This window comes from Medicago truncatula, chromosome 3 (genome assembly GCF_003473485.1).
Source record: "Medicago truncatula cultivar Jemalong A17 chromosome 3, MtrunA17r5.0-ANR, whole genome shotgun sequence".
Taxonomy (NCBI): domain Eukaryota; kingdom Viridiplantae; phylum Streptophyta; class Magnoliopsida; order Fabales; family Fabaceae; genus Medicago; species Medicago truncatula.
Genome location: NC_053044.1, coordinates 2132217 through 2152865, shown reverse-complemented (window position 1 = coordinate 2152865; position 20649 = coordinate 2132217). Strand labels below are relative to the sequence as shown.

Genomic DNA, 20649 nt, shown 5'->3' with positions numbered 1-20649 from the left:
GGCCGGGGTTAAAAACTACCTCATATTCTCTTATTTATCAAATTCATCAGATTATTTTCCTTCATATTTATTCTCAAAGTATTATATTTCACTTTGCATTTACGATAGTGGAAAACACACATATTCATCAGATTATTTTTAGTATAAGTGTTGTGTTAGCTTTATTGTATGTTTTAATTTGTGTATAAAAACCTTAAGCAACTCTCATATTAAAATGAAGGGAGCAATTACTCCCTTCATATGTTAATGTGTTCTTGAGGCATTTAGTTAGAAATTTTGTATTAGAAATTGTGCACATAAATTTAAGCCCCGCCTCATGGGATTTTTGTTTTCAAGAACGAAATCATGAGACTATGGGAGTAATTGCTTTCTTAGGAATATTTGGTACTTATGAATAAAATTGTACTACTAGTACTACGTAACATAACAATACACATTCCCTACCCATATATTCTCAAGAATGTAATTAGATTCCTTGAGACAAACACACATGTTTAAACAAAATGTTACTAGCTTACAATACATTGGAAAAGTACACAACTCCTGTCCAAAAAAAAAGGGAGCACCTAAATGAAATCTTGGATAGTTTCAAGCTTCCTTCCTAGTTATCCTGTAATCAAACAAAAGGCAAGACACTTAGAATCAAGACATTGTTCTCAACAAGAACAGAAATAAATAAATAAATAAACCACACTTATCACCAACTTTTCCACAAGTACAAATTTAACAAACATGCAGATTGATGTACTAATATAACCAAATAATTCATGTAGAGTATTTCTTCTATAAAAGGAGCATTGTTTTACTCAAAGAATAGACTTCTCTATTGCCATAATATTTCCAACAAGTAGCATGTTAAACAATTTTTAACACGTGTTTACAATAAATTAGACATCATAAAAAGGAAATACATTAAAGCGTAAGCAAATACACTAATCAATTGCTAGTAATATACCTGAAGCAATATATTCCGAGTGCATCAGTAATTTCATGAATAACTGACGTTGCAAAATGCATGTAGAGAGTGCCTGTGCATGCAGAAACAGAATTATAACCAAAAGAAATGAAGTTTTTACTACAAATTCAGTCATTCAGATACTACCATGGATTTTCTTTTTATTCTTTACTTGTTTTCCTTCTAGTTCATGTCATTTTTTTTATTTCCAATAGGAGGATATTAATCCTTTTCTATTGTTTTTTCGTGTAGAAAAGAAAAAAGTAGTTGTACCTGTAAATGCAACGTAACCAAGAAGAACTAATCTCTCATCAACTAACGGAACCCTGCCAAAAATATATAATAAATTTCTCAAAGCAGATACCCACGACAGTCATAAATCAACATAAACCATATCCATCAATGTAATTTAGAATGCAAAATCAAGGTACGTACCCATCATTTAGCCTTGACGCAAGCGCGTTAGCAATGGCGAATGGGAGATACAGGAGGGACTGTACAAGATAAACAACACTTACATCAATTATCTTTGAGTAATAAACTTCAACAGTTAGTCACTTGAATGAAATCTGCTAATAAGATTGATCAAAGTATGTTTATTGAGCTGACATCTTGGTCATTCCATTGTCGATGGACACGTTATGAATGATGCTTCTCTAAATATTAATATGACTATTATTATACAATTAAAGATACAGTTTTGCATTAGACACTGATATGGCAACTACAATAATAAAGCCTTTTCTCACTAGGTAGGGTCAGAAACATGGATCAGATGAAACCATAATTTCTTATCATGTATTAAATTTAAAGCTAGATTTTACCAATATGAAAAGAAGAAAAGGAAAAAAAAAAACATCTTAAAAAAGTTTTGGAGAAAGTAACATCCAACTAAAACAGCTTCATACCATGCACATTCCAGTTTTTAAGCCCTTTGGTTCTTCACAAAAGTGGGCCAAAATCATCCTTCCCTGCAAAATTAAGCTTCCCTCAGACAAATTCATAATACAAGGAGTTAGATTGAAAACAGAAGGCTATAAACTATATTGATTAATCTGGCCCTGTTTAAATCTATACATTTACCAAAGAACCCAAGAAAAGTGACACTAATGAACAGTATCCAGCTAAAACAGTCACCAAACGTAATGACATAAAAACAGGCAGTTGGCTATAAAAACGAGAAAAGAAAAATGAAGCCTTAAACAGCATTTTTTCGGGTATCCGGAAAAAAACAAATATCTTACCACGAGATATCCGAAAGCAAGTCCTGTTCCCGAAACAACTAAATGTGGATAACTAGCTATGATGTCAGAAGGTGATAAATAATCCCTGCACCAAAATCACCAAAGCTTATATACACAAAAAAGAAAAAATGAAAAATGGAATGTGCATATTGCCCAAACAAACTGGGAAAAAAACAATGCATCTTGAATTGAGTTTATACCACACAAGCACTCCTCCCACAAGGACAACAAATGGGTAAAGCTGCCAACAAAAAAAAAACACGCATCAAAAAAGCAACCAGATTACAGGAGAAGAATTCTGATAGGAAAATATGTTACCATTAACAATGCAAGGAGCAGACTTCTGTTTTGTGCCTTCACAACCTTATAAACATTAAGAAAACTGCATGGAACCAAAAGATTATGTTGACATATGAAAAGACCTTCATCAAAATATAATTCTACACTCTTTGAAAAAATATTGTACACTCTTTGTTGCTTACATGGATGATTTAAGAAATATAATTCTAAACATCCATAAAAATGTCACTAAATGAATATAAAAAATAAGAATGAAGTATGTCCTAATCCTATACTAGTGTTCAAATTATATGGTGTAGGTAATAAAAGAGAAAGAGAGAATAGAGACTCAGGGTGCGTTTGATTTGCTAAAAAATGAAGGACAGGACAGAACAACTCTAGTTGTCCAGTGTTTGATTTGTAAAACTGTTTCAGGTACAGGACAAACTAGAGGCAAGGGACAGAACAAAAACTCATATTTTTGTCCCTCACCAAACCACAGCACAACTTTTTGTCCCACGTACAAATTATCTAAAATACCAAAATAGCACTTTGTCCCTCAAAAATCGTATAAAACAAAAAATTACTCAATGCCATAAAAAATTTGTCTTGTGTTGTTCTGCCTTGTGTTGTACTGTTCTATCTTGTAACGTTCTGTCTAGTACTTGCTGTTTTGCAAACCAAACACACGAGATAACATATTAAATTGATATATGGTAATAAGATGTGATGCAAAATACAAATCACTAAGCCCTACTTATATCAGTACTAATCTCGTAATCCCAATTAAAAAAAAAGGGAAAAAATCATATAATAGAACGAAATCTAGAGAATACTCCTACGAAACCATCTAAGATACTTGAAAAGACTCTAAAATGCAATTAACATTTAATATACTATTTTTAGTATTTTTTTTTTTCTAATTCTACGTAACACTACCCTTGAGCTGAAACTTGTTACGCTTAAATACATATAACCCCGTAAAAACAGAAAGCATCACACATGCCCACATATGTATGGTGGACTCTATAAAACATGACCAAAAAGGTAACCCAAGCATGCAGGGAATGTCAACAAGATAATGTTGCTGGAAAGATAATGAGATTGCTAGAATGACCTTCAACCAGAGAGAAATTAGTTAACAAACAATCAAGCACAGCAAGCTCCAAATACATTTGGTAGCTTCAAACAGAAAAAATACAAATAAAAAATTGACGCATCCTAACATGACAGAAAAAGTTGAAATATCCTGATGGGCAAAGGTAGCAGGTCAGAGTTACAATGACAACACTGCTTCTATCATCGAAGAATCCGGGGCCAGCAAAGATGATGGTGTGGTTAGTTAGTTGAAAAGATCCATAGTGAAAAGATACGCAGAGAAGGGTAGATCAAACATTCACAGTTCCAGAAGAGAAAGGGAGAAAGTGAAGTTGAGGGAAAATCAAGCATTTTAGTGATTGGAAGTTCTCATGGCCAAAAGTGTGGTGAAGCGGTCACAGAAAAGAAAGTTTGGGGAAATAAAGTATACAAAATAAAAGAGTAACAAATTTTAAAGAACTCAGTACTAGAATTGGGATGGAATAGGTCACAAAGAATTGTGTTAATCTGATACCAAGTGGAAAATCATAGGTTTTAGGTAAGGAAGGAGAAAATAACGAATAGATACTCCAAACAATTGGACGTTACATTGATAAGACATAATATGAGGTGATACTAGTACTAGACTCCGAATCCTAATCAAATATAGAAACAAATCAAGAAATCTAACAAAATCAGGAAGCAACCCTACAAGAACATCTAAGATGCTATAAAATACTATAAAAAGATATAAAGACGTATATTGCATTTTCCAGATTCTAAACAAATTGGAATCAAGATAAAAAGATATAAAATACTACTATACAAATTAGGATGTAGAGGTCAATGAGTTGAATCCAAATATAGTTTATGATAGAACACTATGGCGTGATTTGATCCATGTACTCGACCCCACTTAGTGGGATAAGGCTTGGTTGTTGTTGTTGTAACAAATTGGGTCTACAGGTTTAGCCCATTAATGCGAATAGTATACTTAGTAACATAATAAAAAGTCAACCTAAAGAAATTATCTCAGGTTTAGGACTTGGAAAAGAATTCGGAAATATTCTGCCTAGGACGAACGCCGTACTGTACATGGTTGTAAACATTAAACTTCAGGTTTTAGCTTAATACATACTTGAATATGACAGTTGGTATAGCACCAAAAACTACCATCAAATACATTGCAGCTTTGTATGTTGGGACATCTGAAATCAAGAATAAAGTCAATATCAAGCAATAATATATCAAGAAAGAACTTACACAACAATGAGTCTAACAATAAATAGACCAATAATAATTCTCTAACCCATTTTACCAGGTATAGAAAGAACACCATTGTCCCAAATATAAAAAGAACACCATATAAAATACACAGTCTTACCCGCAATAAAAGGCAACCAATTCAAAAAAGGCAAAGATGTTCCGAATTGCTGAGCCCACCAATCAGCACCTGTAGAATAATAATAACAGCAATAATAATATGTTTGAGTTTTAAGCATATATAATATTAAAAACCAGAGCTCAAAGAAAGGCATACCCACGATAGCAGTGAAAAAGTGAGCAAGGTATATTAGCATAAGACCTTCAGTAGGTCCATTTACAACAGGCAGTATAAGTGTATTGATGAAATAGCTGCATCCAAAGTATTCAAAAGAAAATCAACATCTCTATTCGGTCTAAAAGTATACATGGAATATGTATTAAAATATATTATCATGCCAAATTGTCAAAAGAATGATAGGATCAATTGGCTTTAAGAGAAAAGATTGAAGAAAATAAAAGAATTTCAATTAGAGACTCCTATGGATCAATAGGATCTTGAGGAATGAATGTGGAATACACAATAGAGCTGCTTTGAGAGCGGTCAACCTCTCCCTAGGTCTGACTTGATTTCCAGAACCCCTTTCTCTCTCTCTCTCTCCCGTCTACCAATTTAGTACATCACACTCCCTTGTTGGAGATACGTCAGTCAGTTATTTAGCTAGTGGGTTGTTAACTAACTGCTATATTGTGTACAATTAAACTGATACTATATTATATGTGCTAGATAAGTGAAATAATATTTTTAGATTCAATACCCATCTCTCTTGTTCTCTCCCTATTTTCTCTGTTTTTGTGAGTGATCTCAATACTTCTGAGTGTGAGTGTGTGCGTGTGCGTGTTCTCAGTGAGTCAGTTCTAACATCCCTAACCTCGTCCCTTTAACCAACTAACAGATTAACAAACTGTTGTACGTATGAATGTATATTTTATAATTATAAGTACAGGCTATATTTGGCCCGTTAATCAAACCATTACGTATGGCACAGTTTATTCAAACATTTAGTGATTGTACAATATGTACTTTTGAAATAATGTTCAGAAAACTATTCTCCAATTCTACATGATATGATGAGATACCAGTTTTGGGGCCCTTGGTTCCGTGTAAATCCTTATCGCCATCTAGGCGATTTCCTTTGTTTCTCTGCTTTCATTGCGGTTTTTTGTTACTTTACTGCTGTCTTTGCAAGACTTTTCAATAAAAGCTCAAAAAAATATTACCTCTGTCCCTAAATATAGGACCCTCTTGAGATTTTTCCTTGTCCCTTCTTATAGGACCTCTTTCAAATTTTATACTACATTAATTAGTTCTTTACCAATATACTCCTTGTAATTTATGTGTGTCTTATGAGACTACACAAAGCTGTATTTATGATGTATTTACAATAAATACAAGTCGATGTGATTGCTAATTCCAATCCCATTAACAATTACTCCCTCCGGTCCTACTTATGAGAGACATTTGGGTCAACAAAAGTTGATGTATCTGGTCTAAATTTTGCACCAGGTACAGTAACTTTTGTTGACCCAAATGTCTCATGGATAAATAAATAGGACCAGAGTATGTAATAACCAAGGCATATTTAGCATGTGACTAATTATACAAAGCATGTGATTATTTCTAAGACTCCAAATTATTACATCATTTTTTTACAACTTAAATAATAAATACTATGATGAAAACATAAACTAATTCTCTCTCCTAAAGGGTAAATTTGTAAAGCAATATCAATTGTCAACAAATTTAATATTACTATCAACTTTTAAATTCACGTGATTTAGTAAATAGAGTTTTATATTTAGTGACAGAGGTACTATTGTTTAAACTATAACATATTGTCTGTCTACTAAATATTAATTGAACAAAATAACTTACTACTCCCAGGTTGCCCCATAAAATGTAACTGCAGATATTATCCACCACAAGAAAGTACTTCTTCCACACATGGCTGTGCTCCCAAAAGCAAGTGCTTCAAGCTGAAAATCAATTTTTATAGATGATTGTCTTTATTTTCTTTGAATGGTTTCAAAACAATAACCAAAGCTAAAAGAGACATACTGCACAAGCAAGTGCATCACACCCTGCAATGAAGTTGAAAATATCTTCATTAATGACATACAAGTATACATGACGAGATATAATAGAATGAAAAACATGATGAAGGAAAATAACCATGATCAAACAACTCCCCCAATGGGCTTGAAGAATTTGTTCTTCTAGCTTGTTTCCCATCAACAGCATCAAATGTCTAAGCAAGTAGCAAGTAAATATAAGCATAACCATATATATAAACACGCATACCTAAGCTCCTCCCATTACAAAAAAAAAAAACAAAGTAAATAAGCCCTTCTAAAAAACACATATAAACGAAAACAATAACCAAATTCATCACATGAATCAATTCAATGGAAACTTAGGCATCATATTCATATGGTAAAACCCCCTGTAGATAAACCAGAAGACTGTATTGCACAAAACTCCTAAAAATATAATGATTACTTAGTGAGGACAGGACAGGACATAAACAACACATTGAACAAATAAACCAAATAGAATAAAATAATTTCAAAGGACTCATGGAATTCTGATAATATCACAAATCACATACATGGTAGGCTTCAATCGGTAAATCACCAGCCTATGCATCTAAAATACATCTTAATTGAATTCATTTAGAATCAATTTGAAGCAAAACAATGCTACTGAATGAGATCCAAGAATTAACGCAACTGATTACATAAGTAAAATTTAACTTCATATGTTTTTGCTCCCAGAAAATATTTTTTTCAAAATGGTCGCTATTTATTTATTCGCCAGAGTCACTATGTTTTACAAAAATAGTGTTTTAGTCATTAAAAGTGTTTTTAAGTCCTTGTAGAGAATTAAAAATAGGTGATGAAAGAGTTTTACACCATGAAATAGTCTTTGTCCCACTTACCTCGACTTGGATTGGTCGGAGTCCAATGAGGTTTCTAGATACCGAGAGTCACATACCAAAAAAAGCACTATAACACACTATTTTGTGAAATGTAGGGACTAAAAATGAAAAAAAAATAAAAATTAAATGTACTTACTTCAGAAGACTTCATGTTCCAGGATCAAATACATATTTAAGCAAAAAAATTACCAGGATTGGTTACAACAAGACAGCAAAGTAGGGCTACCCATCAGATAATTGCGAGTAAGTGTCCAAACACCATAATATGAGAATTTAACCAACCTGGTATAAAAACAGAAGTAGCCCGTGTGCAACATGAACCCATCTTGGAGGAGCCGTGTCCAATTGAGGTGAGTATATCTGGATAGATAAAGAAATTTCAGTGCGGTGGTTAAGGAATTTACTGTTCAACGCATTCATTCACACTATATCCAAATTCCCTTCCAGGACTGCGTAATAGACACTTCTACTAAAGAAAAACTCAGTGAAGCATGAAATCAACAGCAGTCTTAAAGATGCTTTGTATACTCATTTCTACAAATTTTCATTATACGTATATCAGAAATGAAAATGTTGTGAGACGTTGAAAAATTATCACTATTATGACTTCAACTTTATGAAGCAAAAAGATTAATGGACTTAAGTTCCACTCACATATCCAAGCAATGCAGATATTAGTAAGAACATAAATCCTGTCAGAGTTATCTGCGACCAAACAATTTAAGAGGTATCAGTGCCAAGAATGTAGGTTATTTAATAACAGTAACAATTACCGATAAGGCGATAATACTACCAAAAAAAAAAGGGAAGATGTGGTATACCATGTTTGGTCTGTGCAGAATGCCAAATTGCCAAGTCATGAGGACAAATAAAACAAAAAATGTGTAAGTTAGTGAATTAAGAGATTAAAACTAAGATTGTAGAATAATTAAACAAAATATCAACAGAAGAGTAAATGATGTATTGTCTCAGTGAATGAGTTTCTGTGTGGTAAAAGCCAGAAAATGAAAAACATCCACTGAAATTTTTTAGAATGAAAGGAAACAATGACATCTATCGCAAAGCTTGATGTTCTAATCCTTGATCACTTTTATAACTTTATATAACTCTTGATTCAGAATAAGAAACTTTATCCCTCTTTTCATTCCCTTCAAAACCCTCTCTATACTTTAAGGCTACGTCTAACTTTGTGGTGATCGTTCAAAAAGCTGGTAATGATAGTATCAAGATGAAGATACATAGCAATGATAATATAAAGTTGTCATTGATATAAGTTTGTTTATAAATAAAAATTAGTTATAAGTTTATAACAAAAAACAAAAACCATAGTTTGAAATGAAAGAAGTACTCACGGCATCCATAGGGGAAACAAAGTAACAAACCAAGTCCAAAAGGGCTGGAGTACATATTTGGCCACATAGGAATGATCTACGCCACTATATTTGTGTCTATGCAGAGCTGCAACACCATGCGGCCCAATATACATTCTCTCTCTGCAATTTGAAGAATAAATTGACCAAACAAATGTAGGAACTAACCAGATGTGTACAGTTCACAGACAAAAATTATAAAGCAAACAAATATGTTGTATCTAATCAATTAAATAATAACAAATTTGAAGTACATAATGTGTTGTGTTCACTAAACACAATATATAACCTACAGCTAAAAGAAATGCAGTGGCAAGTCAAATTAACAGAAGAATTTGGGTCTTTTTGGATTGACTTATTTGAGTTTGCCTACAGAAATAAGCATTTGTGAGACTAGTTATGAAAACAGCTTATGACATACACCCTCCAGTCACTATTATAAGCAAAAATTCATGTTTTAGATTCATTCAATAAATGATGTATGTGGTCTATATATAGACTACATGCATCATTTATTAAAATGCAGCTTATAGCATAAGCGTTTATGTATAAGCTATTTCTATAACAAAAGATAAAATAAAGTTAAATTGTTTTACTGTAAGCTGTTTTCATAAGCCATCTTTTAGAACGTATGAAAATAAGCTGAAAACAGCTTATGAACATGTTATAACTTATAAGTTGTTTTCAAAAGTTCTCCCAAACAGCCTCAAAGTGCTTATGCCAGTTGAAAAGCTCAAATAGCTCAATCCAAACAAGCCTAGTTTGTAAATAATAATACCTTATACTATAAGTACTAAACTAAGCTGTTCATTCAAATAGGCCTTTACTAAAATACTTATAGTAACAACTAAAAATGGAATCTTTCACCTCACTGAACCTCTCTCTCTTCATTCATTCAAATTTCAAAGTACAAACATATAAATTTTGAGGAAAAATCATTCAACAGAGAAGTATATTAAAAAACATAAATTTCATGTGATCTAAACAACAACACACACAAAGTAGAATGCTTTTTCATAGCAACTACTACTAATCAACAGAAATACATGAAAAATCACAAAATTCATGAATCTTGGAAAAAACCATGAAATGAAATTACAACAACAGCAAAAAAAATGTAAAATGTGGTGAAAATGAAGAACATGTACCTGATTTGATTGAAATGGCGGAACGAAGTAGAGTTTGAGAAGGTTTAACCTAAGTAAGATGGTGGAATCGAATCAAATTCGAATCTAGAAAAGCAAAAGGTGACATGTGAGGTCGGGGTTTGTCTTTGCATCACGTTTTAGAGCCACCATTACTTTTTTTATTATTTATACTTTCTTCACTTTACTTTGTAATAAAAACGTGATTAGGGATTAATAGCAACCACAGAAAAAAATAAAAACGTGATTAGGGATTAAATGATTAATTAATTAAAGTTCTTTTAAGATAGGAGAATTTTGAATAGTGTCCTCGTGTACTGGTTAAGCAACCAAAATAAGTAATTTTTTATAAAAGTCGTGTAATTATTACTTAATCAAAAATCAAAAATATTCTTAAGACAAATTTTTTATTTATAGTTTTTAGACATTGCCCTGAGGGCACCGGTTAGCAACACCTTAAAATTATAAGGAGTGATTATTCCAAAAAAAAAAGTAGTTATTGAAAATCCACACAATCAAATAGAAAAGTTGGGGCTCAAACTCTCATAAACTTGTTTGACTTAATAATTTTAACATTTTTTTTATTGATTTAGAATTTGAGGACATTTTTAGAATAATTTAGTTAGTCTATAATTACTAGTTAGCTCATCTCTAGTTTCTCTGGATTCATTGCTAATTTCATCTGATATTTTTTTGCTGAACTCATTGCCATTTTTAATTATTTGTGTATGGTTATAACTTTGGGAATCCACTGATTTTGTGTGCTACTCCGACTCCTTCCATTCTGTTAGCCTCATCAACGGACCTCCCATGAAGTTTCATGTCTATGAAACTCTCATTTAAGATATATAGAATTTGATCATTCACAACAATACTTCTATCGTGCGCACCCTTCGTGAGGGAAATAATTGCACTGATTTTCTAGCAAAGATGGGAGCTGCTTCAGACTCTGTGATAACTAATCATGTTTCTCCTCCTGAAGAGTTGTTACCGCTTATTAGAGATGATGCTTAGGGAACCTATTTCCCAAGAGGTTAACTAGCTTCGCCCTTTTCCTATTCTTTTTTCTTTCTGTTTTTTTTCCATTGTAACAAAAAAAAAATACTAGTAGTTAGCTAGATTTTAGAGTAATTTATAAATTATAGATATTGTAAATTCAATGAGTATATCAACATAACATAAATTAGATTCAGATCTTTTAAGATATTGGGTTCAAACTTTGTTACATATCATAATAGGGCGAAGCAAAAACAGATTTTGTCTCCCTCCCATAAGGAAGGTTGGTTTTTCAAAGCCTTGCACTTGTATCCTGTTGGGGATGAAGTTTCGATCTTATCCCTACTTAGTGGAGCTCAAAACGCAGTCTAATCTTATGATCCATCCTGTTGGGGGGTTACTTGTCCCGTTCCAAATTAATTTAAGGACAAAGACTTTTTTAATTATCATTTTATATACTATTTTAAAACATTCAAACCACACTACACTCTATTATTTCTTACACATACTCACACTTTCTAATTCATGCAAGTATATTTGAATTCTTTAGGTTCTTGTTAGAAATTTGGTGTTTATAGTACGTGTGATGTGCTGTGCTGTGCTGTGATGGTTTATTTTACGTAAACTCACACGTAGTAGCATAACAAATATCAAATTTGTGCATTGAAAGAAAAAATATCACCTTATTATTTGTACTTTTAGGGAATTCTCTCAAAAATAAAATGTGATTGGGAATTAAATGACTAATTAGTAAAGGACGCAAGCATTTCCACTGGATTTGAAGTTGATATATAAGGTCTATATCTTAAAACATAGAAACATATTAATATTTTAAAATATCAACATTAATGTATCGTTTCGAAAAAAATATTTATTTATTTATAAGAAAAACTCTATAAAAATTTTGTAACGCGTCTGTGACATACATTTCATTAGGCTTTTATCTATGGGTTTGGTATTTTTTTGCTAACTCCATGCAGGGGCGGATCTAGACATTGCATATTAGTGTGGCAAATTTTTTAAAGAAACTATAATACAATTATACTAAAAATAATATATAACATTTTTTTACGGCAAATATTATTCATTGTCGAGAGGGTGTAAGACACACCCACAACTCGCGGAAAAAACGGCAGAAAATACAAAAGTGATCGTATATAGGCGGCACACTTAAACACCAAAACCACTCGGTCATGAGCGCCTATTATGTTGCTGACTGATGAGAGTGGAAGGAGAGGTTTGTTTGTTTGTTGTAAGAAGATATTTGATTCATTGATTGTGAATTGTGATTTTTGAGAAGAGGAGAGTAGAATGAATGGGAAGAGGAGGAGAAGAGGAGAAGAAAGGTGTTTGTCTCTATGTTTTTCAATTTTCAATTTCCTTCTCCCGTGCCAGGCCTTATATTTATGAATTATGGATATAAAAAATAAAAATAAAAAATAAAAAAATTATAAAAAAAAAAGAGATTAGAATCTGGTGTGGCAGCTGCCACACCATGTTTCACACTAACTCCGCCCATGACTCCATGTATGATGATTTAGACCAAAAAAAAAAAACATTCTATTAATATTCCATTGGAATGACATATGGTATTATAATAATTTTTCTACTTGCATTTTTCTACCTGTAACATGCATTTTTTAATCAAATTATTATAATCAATAAACTAACATAACTTATTTTTAGGTCTATTTATTTTTATATCATATGTCCAGAATTTTTAAGATCAATCAACATGCTAGTAGTATATTATCTAATAGTCTTTTTTTTGAAGAAATATTACACACATTGATTCAATGTTTTTTTTTTCGGTTGATTTATAACTGTACTTTTGTTTTTGAGATTTTTTGGTTTGTACTGTATCTTTAAATTTATTGACCCTTTTAAAATCCATTAAAATCCTTTAAAATCTATATCATGAATCCATTAAAATCTTGCAAAGAATCTTGATTGTAAAAAGTCTTTCAAAAAAAGTCTTTTAAAATCCCACAAAATCAATACAATCCAACAAAGTCTTTTAAAATTTTCAAGATTTTTTTTATCAAAACAGTCTTTTAAAATCTCAATCCAATACACCCCCCTAAGTCTCTGATGGTGTGGGAAGTAATTTCTTCCTCCGTTGGTGAAATCAGAATGTTGATTATCTTGTTCCTACCGTTTTGTACATATTTTGCCTATTGACATTGAATTGAACCTAACCTCACAAACCTCATGAATCTAACTTCACAAAAAATCTGAAACATTTAATTGAATCTCACGAACCCTTTTCTCAACAGAAGCATATATCTCCAAGGAACATTCAACAATTTCACTCAAAAAGAAAAGAATTAGAACGATTGTATGGATTTGATTATATGAAGTTGATTAGGTTTAAGAATTTAATTTAAGGATTTGATTATATGGTTTTTGATAAAGTTGAAAAGATGAATTTTTTAAAGGAAAAAAAATTTGATTTTTTTTTTTTTTTTTTATGAAGGTTGATAAAGGTTACATGAAGATGAAGAGGGAAGAAGATGAAAATAGGAGTTATCATATGTTGTGAATCCACGATATGTCATGTGTGCTTTTTAAATCCAACCGTTGATCACTAATCTTAAATGACATGTGACAAGGAGTTAACAGATTTTGCAAAATACTAACGGAGATGACCAAAATAGTAAACGGCATAAGATTTATGGGACCAAATTAAGATATTTTATAGTTAGGGAACCAAATTAAAAACACAATAAATTTGTTTCATTGTGGCTAAATTTGATAAATTTGTTTTATCGGTTTCTTGGCTCCATTGCTTTTCTAAGAAAAATGAAATGTCCCCTTTGATCAAGAACGGATCCAGGAACAAATGTTTCATTGTGGCTAAACAAATATCGATTGATTATAAAAAAAAATTATACTTTATCAACTAAAATTTCAGACACAACCCTATAAAATTGACTTGCGAGGTGAGGATTGCCCTCACTTATAAACACATTATCAGATCATGTCCTATCCGACGTGAGACTCTTAACAATAATGTACCATCAACTTTATACTCTTTATTCTTGAATGAAATGCATTCATTTTCCCTATTAAAAAACAAGTGAAATCCTTTCTCAACACGTATAAGTACACGGGTTGTTGGAGGGAGAATTACTATGTCTGCGTGGCTGTGCTTTCAAGTGGACTCGTCTTTGGTCCAATTTCCGGTGCAAATAGTTTAAGATTGTGTCAAACGCTTGCACAGACAGATAGAGAGATGCCCTACACATTAGTACTAGTACGGAAATATTCTATTTATATAGCAACTTTATTACGTAGATGGAGATATGCATTTCCTTTTTAAGTTAAACTAAAAGACTTCAAATAAAGATTTCAAAAGTTATCGTGATTTTGATTTAATCAGTACGAACAATACATTATATGCAGGTTCTGTTTGATAAAAATAGCAGATGATTGATAAGCTAGCTAATAGTTGATAGCTTATAGCTTATAACCTGTGAAGCCTAGATACGAGATACGATACGGATACGATACTGTACCGATACGGAAAAATTTCAAAAATCAAAATACGATACGGTTGGGATACGTTAATAAAAAAATTATATAATTAAATGTACAATATAATTATAACCATTTTTTCTTTTAATATGCAAAAATATTAACAAACAAAAGAAACAAATCATAAGCTCGTAGAACATCAACATAAATATAAATAATATTGACGATTAAGTGGGTGATGATTAGTCAATTACTTTCACAATATATCCCAAAAAGAGCATCATAAGTGTTATATTATATCCAAAAGAAAGATTGTTAGTCTTATACTATTTTGATTAAAAATAGAAGCACTATACTCAAGAGTTAAGTTATTTTAGTTAACATTAATTGGAAAGTATTGAGGCAGGTACCAGTGCAGGATAATTATCGGATAGTCTACTGATACGTATCGCGAAGTATCAGATAATTCTTTTTTTTTTTAAAATAAAATTTAATCTTCGGATTCTCTCCTGATACGTATCGGGAAGTATCAGGCAAGTATCGGTGCATGATACGCAGGAGGGGATACAATACGTCATCCATTTTGAAGTATCGGGGCTTCACAACTTATAGTTGATGGCTTATAGCTGATGACTAGTAGCTGATAAGCTACTTGAAGTGTTTGGTAAAATTAGCGGCTCAATTAATTGATAGATGTAAAATTACATAAAATGACATTTTTAATTCATAATAAAGTTCTTTAAAAAAAAAATCATAATAAAGTTTATATCAATTAATGTTTAAAGTATTTAAAAATTCAAAATTATTAATTTAATATTATTATTAAATTAATTTTTAATTCCTAAATGTTAATTTATATTTATTTTCATTTGCCTAAAAAAATTTAGATATAAAGTGTAAAAAAATTTAAACATAACAATAAATAAAATATAGTTTGTACATATATATATATATATATAGATAGAGTAAAGGTAAACATAACGTTCTCATTTTTTTTGTTCGAGAAAATTACTGTCCTTATTCTTATTCTCTACAATTCTGATATATCACACAAAAATAACGTGTCATTTCGTAGAAAAAAAGGTGACATTAAATATTGAAATAGTCCCACAAAAATAAACATAACAATTGTAAAGAAAAAAAACTTAAACGTAACGGTAAAAAAAATATCCTTTTCTATTGAGAAAAAAAAGGATTTTTCATTCATAAAAAAAATAGCATTCATATTTAAAACATATGTATTTTAATTTATAATATAATAAATGATTAAGGGTAAAAAATGGAATTTAGTTAGAATAATAAGGGTAAAACTGGAATTAAAAGTGAGAAGCTATAAGCTATAAGCTCAAACGCTACTTGGAATAGCTTCTGAAAAATAGCTTATAAGCTCGTGAAATAAGCTATAAGCTCATGGTGAAAAAGTGTTATCAAACAGAGCTTTTTTGTCAAACAAATCTATAAGCTATAACCTAAGATCTATAAGCTCTTTTTTAGGTATTACCAAACAGACCCGTAATATTTGGAGTTCAAATCCTGGCCGTCACAAAAAATAAAAAGAATTAAACATATTTATGAAGAAAAAAATGGTAACTATTATTTATCAGTGTATAGATATAAAAACTCTCTCAATCTATAACAACTAATGAATACCACAATTAAAATAGAAAAGACAATAGATAAAAGCTAATTCCACTATTTCAAGGTTATGTTATTCTTGCTCTTTGTATTTCTTTTTAAAAAAAAATTTAAATGGAAATATTTGTAGATGAGAAAAACACAAGAAGACTTTTAATTATGATAATTCTTTTTGAAAAAATATTTTTCTAAGTGTTAGAACAAAATAAAATAGTGTTTTTTTTTACCCAAACAAAATTAACTATTATCATCAATCAACCAATGTGCAATACAAGAATGATAAGAATAAAAAATACGGTAACTAACCCAAGAACAGACCGCCCTAACTAAAGTATGAGCAACCATGTTCGCTTGTCTCCTAACAAACTTTACCTCGAAGTTGAGATGTAAAGATAACTGATAAATAATACTAGAAACAATAGCACAAAATTATGAATAATCATGGCCTAGAGACAATAGAGCTTGCATTAGAGTAGTTAAGTCGGACTCAAAAACAACACGATCCCATCTATTCATATCAGCAAAGTGAATGACATCGAGTAAAGCAAAATAAAGCAGTTAAGTTAACAAGAGAGGTCGAGAGAGAAAACAAGTAATTATCATGATTCACCTCACAATCTGAGGTTAGTCCAGTTTTCTTGCATTTCAAAGTAATTTTTCACTATAATCACACAAGATTACAACTGCTAAAACATACAAGTTTGAGACATCCATGTCTCAAACAAAATTACTTATACAATTAAAGTTTAACAAATAAATGAGATTGTGTTTACTCTTTGTACTCGGGAAGTGGTAAACAAAACTTAAAGCTAACACTAAAAAATTCTAAAACTTCAAATTCATAAGAATTTTCTGTGTTTGTGCACTTTTGAATTTGACAGAGTTTTGACACTTGTAAATTATGTGAAGTCTCTTAGGTTCTTCAAGCTGCTCAAGTCCTTATATACGAGAGAAAAAGAGAGTCATTGTTTGAAGAGTGTCAGCGCATAAAATTCGTCTTTGAGAAACTTTTATCATATTTGAAAACTTTTCCTCTAGTTGATAATGACGTTCAATAGTATTAGATGGATCATTTGCTTCTTTGTGAATGATATGTTACATTCTCTTTGTCATTGAAGTTCTTTGTTTGTTTTTGTACGGGGTCAAAAGAAGACAAACAATACGATCATAACTTGAAAGCGACATTCGTTCAGAATAATACAAGACTGGTCAACGTCTCCCAGACTACTGACACATATTTCAGAACTTGTTTCCTTCATAGTTTGATTCCATCAAACCTTGTTCTCATCAGAGTATTCAAGGCTTAATGCATCTTTTAATTAGAGTTTTGTCTTTTTATTGACTTTTCTTCGGAACAACTTCTAAATCTTCACAACTTCTCTTGAGTATCAAAATGCTTTCTTTTGCGTTCTAAGTTTGATGTTTCAGAAACAATGCTTTGACTTTGATGTCATAATTTAATTATATTGTCTTTCACACTTGGACATCCATTAGAGTACTAAATTATTCTTTCATACATTGTTATCATAAAAATCTTAGAGACATTGTTCAAAAACCCAATTTAGTTTAATGAAAGACCAGGTCCTAATCTGGATCGTGATTTAAGTCTTATTCTGGTTGATTTTCTATATTTTTTTTCAAAAATATAATGGATACATGGCATGGTCTTGGGCACGAGATTGATTCGACGTGCCATATCAAGCCACATACATGGTGTCTATACTATACGCTCAAAAGTAATTGAAGTGGAATAAGCTTAACCAGAAAGAAAGAAACAAAATTGAAGTGGAATACCAATTTTATAATGTGACGGACGAATCATGTTTTAAACTCCGATTAAAAGATGTTTCTACATTTAGTCCATGAAATATTTTAGTGGAAAAAATTTATGAAAAAAAAAATGTGAAGTTTGATTAGGCAACTTTAAAAAAAAAAAAAAATTAAATTAATCCTTTTAAATTGACGGTGTGATTGATCATGTCGCTTTAAATCGTACATACCAAACCACATCAAATTGATATTTAGATTTAGATTAGTGATTCTATCAAATCTTATTGGGTCCTGCTAACGAGTGTCCCCACGTATTGGGTAAACATACCATAAAAGGAATTATTACATAAAAGGAAATTGTTTTTGACTTTATTATAAATTAATTACTCAATTTCAATGCATTAACTACTATATAATTTCCTTTTTCATATCTTTAACCAGTGCCTCGAGGACACCGGTTAACATTTCCCAATCTTATATACCATATTCGTCTTACACCATATAACATCTCATAATCTCATTCCCTTCTCCCTTCCTCCCCCATCTTTTGCATTATATGAAACCTAGATATGTGGTACGGGTGCGGGATGCAATATGATTCACATATACAAATACATAATTTTTTAAAAATTTAGGATACGATACAATTAAGATACATCAACAAAAAATTTATACTAAAGCTTATATGGATGCAAAATACTTAAAGAAAATAAACATTGATCAATCTTCATTATTTTATTATTATAAAAGTCAAATTTTTAAAAATAATAGTACACATGTTCAAAACAAATTGTAAATTTTTTGTACAAGTGAATCATATACGTGTCCACTGAATTTTCACAACGTTATCTCAGTTTTTTACCTTTCATTTTTGGCTTAATTGCACTTTTGGACCCCTATCTTTTCAAAAGTTGCGGTTATGGACTCCTAACTAATTTAAATACAAAACAGCCCCTTATGTTTTGATTCTTTGGCAGTTTTGGCCCCCCAAGGCAAAATAAAAAAAAAAATTTTGACATGTGGCACCTCACTTAGGGTGCCACGTCAGCGATGACCGAGTCAACACTGGACTGGGGGTTCAAAACTGCCAAAGAATCAAAACATAGGGGGCTGTTTTGTATTTAAATTAGTTAGGGGTCCATAACCGCAACTTTTGAAAAGATAGGGGTCTAAAAGTGCAATTAAGCCTTCATTTTTTTATGATATGTATTTGTGCATTATTTTATAAGTATTCTTGTGTATCTCTAAAGTATCCTATAAGTATCTGATAAGATATTTTTTAAAAATTAATTAATTATACAACATAGGTATATATCCACGAGTACAGTGTTCTACAAATTAAGTGTTAACTAGTAAACTCGTCCGAGTGTACATTTTAGGTGCAAAAAACGTGTTAACTCGAAGGTAAACTCGATTTTTTGTGAAATCGAAATATTTGACCGAGTTAACACGTGTTAAACTCGGTAAACTCAGGTAAAATCGACCAAGTTTATGAATTTACATTTAATTTTTTATTTTGGGTTTATTTTCTTTCAAAACCCAATTCTTTTTTCAAGTCCAAGGTGCTGGAATTAATGTTAGAGTGAGTTCAAGCCATCTATTCGATTCTAATATTGAAAATCCTTTATCGTCTAGAGAAGAATTTGATAAAGTTAGAGATGAAAATACCGATGATAATGATGTTATAAAAATTTAGAAAGATCGAACTTTTGAAAAAATTAACTAAAGTTTAATATTAATAAATTTTAGAACATAGTTGCACGGAGTAGAATACAATCCATTATATTTAATTGGTTCCTTTTATCCTATCAAATCCTTTAACTATGACTATAATTATTTAAACTATTTTTTTCTGCAAAAATTTGACGTTTCTGCAAAAATTTAACGTTTACAATATTATTGTCGTTTATTTGACGAATATCGTATATAGAACTTTTTAAAAATGACATATTTAAAGAATGTGAATTTATGCTTTAATATAAAGTAGATTTTTAAATAAGCTTTCAGGTTTGATAGGCCTTCAAAAAGTTTAGACTTTGAAAATTGATAGTTTGTTTGGGCATTGGCTAACTTTTGTTTCCTGCTTTTTGTTTAGATAGACTCTGTAACTCTGTAGTGGTTTCTTAGGCACACATTATGCTTGGAAATCGCCTTTTAGTTTGGTTATATAATTCCATTTTAGCTTCTCCCAAATAAAAAATAATCTTTAAGGCCTCTTGAATTCACATATGATAGTTATCTAGATGTATATTTTTCTAAAAAATACACATTTGATAGATAACTACTTATGTGTATTTAGGAGACCTTAAATATATTATACAGTTTTAAAGAGAAATATTCAAGGTCAGATTCGAGCCTAAAATTTTTATAGCAGGTCAGACTTAGGACTTATAAAGTCCAGCTGGGCTTAATCTATTTCCACTTTATTTAATTCTATCC

General features: G+C 31.0%; 1 protein-coding gene across 1 annotated transcript; it reads right to left on the bottom strand.

The window, feature by feature from the left end:
- Positions 1-354: 354 nt before the first annotated feature.
- Positions 355-10500, bottom strand: LOC11420998 (choline/ethanolaminephosphotransferase 1). Its single transcript, XM_003598226.4, has 19 exons — positions 10336-10500; positions 9170-9310; positions 8639-8648; positions 8472-8522; positions 8100-8177; positions 7052-7127; positions 6938-6960; positions 6755-6855; positions 5096-5190; positions 4940-5008; positions 4694-4763; positions 2518-2581; positions 2400-2440; positions 2200-2284; positions 1864-1926; positions 1391-1449; positions 1229-1281; positions 956-1028; positions 355-610 (listed from the first exon to the last, which is right to left on the bottom strand). The coding sequence occupies exons 2-19, from the start codon at positions 9301-9303 to the stop codon at positions 589-591; spliced, it is 1167 nt and encodes a 388-aa protein (XP_003598274.2). The 5' UTR covers positions 9304-9310; positions 10336-10500; the 3' UTR covers positions 355-588.
- Between the last annotated feature and the right edge of the window lie 10149 nt (positions 10501-20649).

Excerpts from the sequence above, each read along its gene's own strand:
- LOC11420998 (XM_003598226.4), bottom strand. The coding sequence starts at position 9,303 with ATGTATATTGGGCCGCATGGTGTTGCAGCTCTGCATAGACACAAATAT. Across the intron at positions 2,285-2,399 it reads GTGGGAGGAGTGCTTGTGTG|GGATTATTTATCACCTTCTG; the intron begins GTATAAACTCAA and ends ATTTTGGTGCAG. Across the intron at positions 1,282-1,390 it reads GCGTCAAGGCTAAATGATGG|GGTTCCGTTAGTTGATGAGA; the intron begins GTACGTACCTTG and ends TATTTTTGGCAG.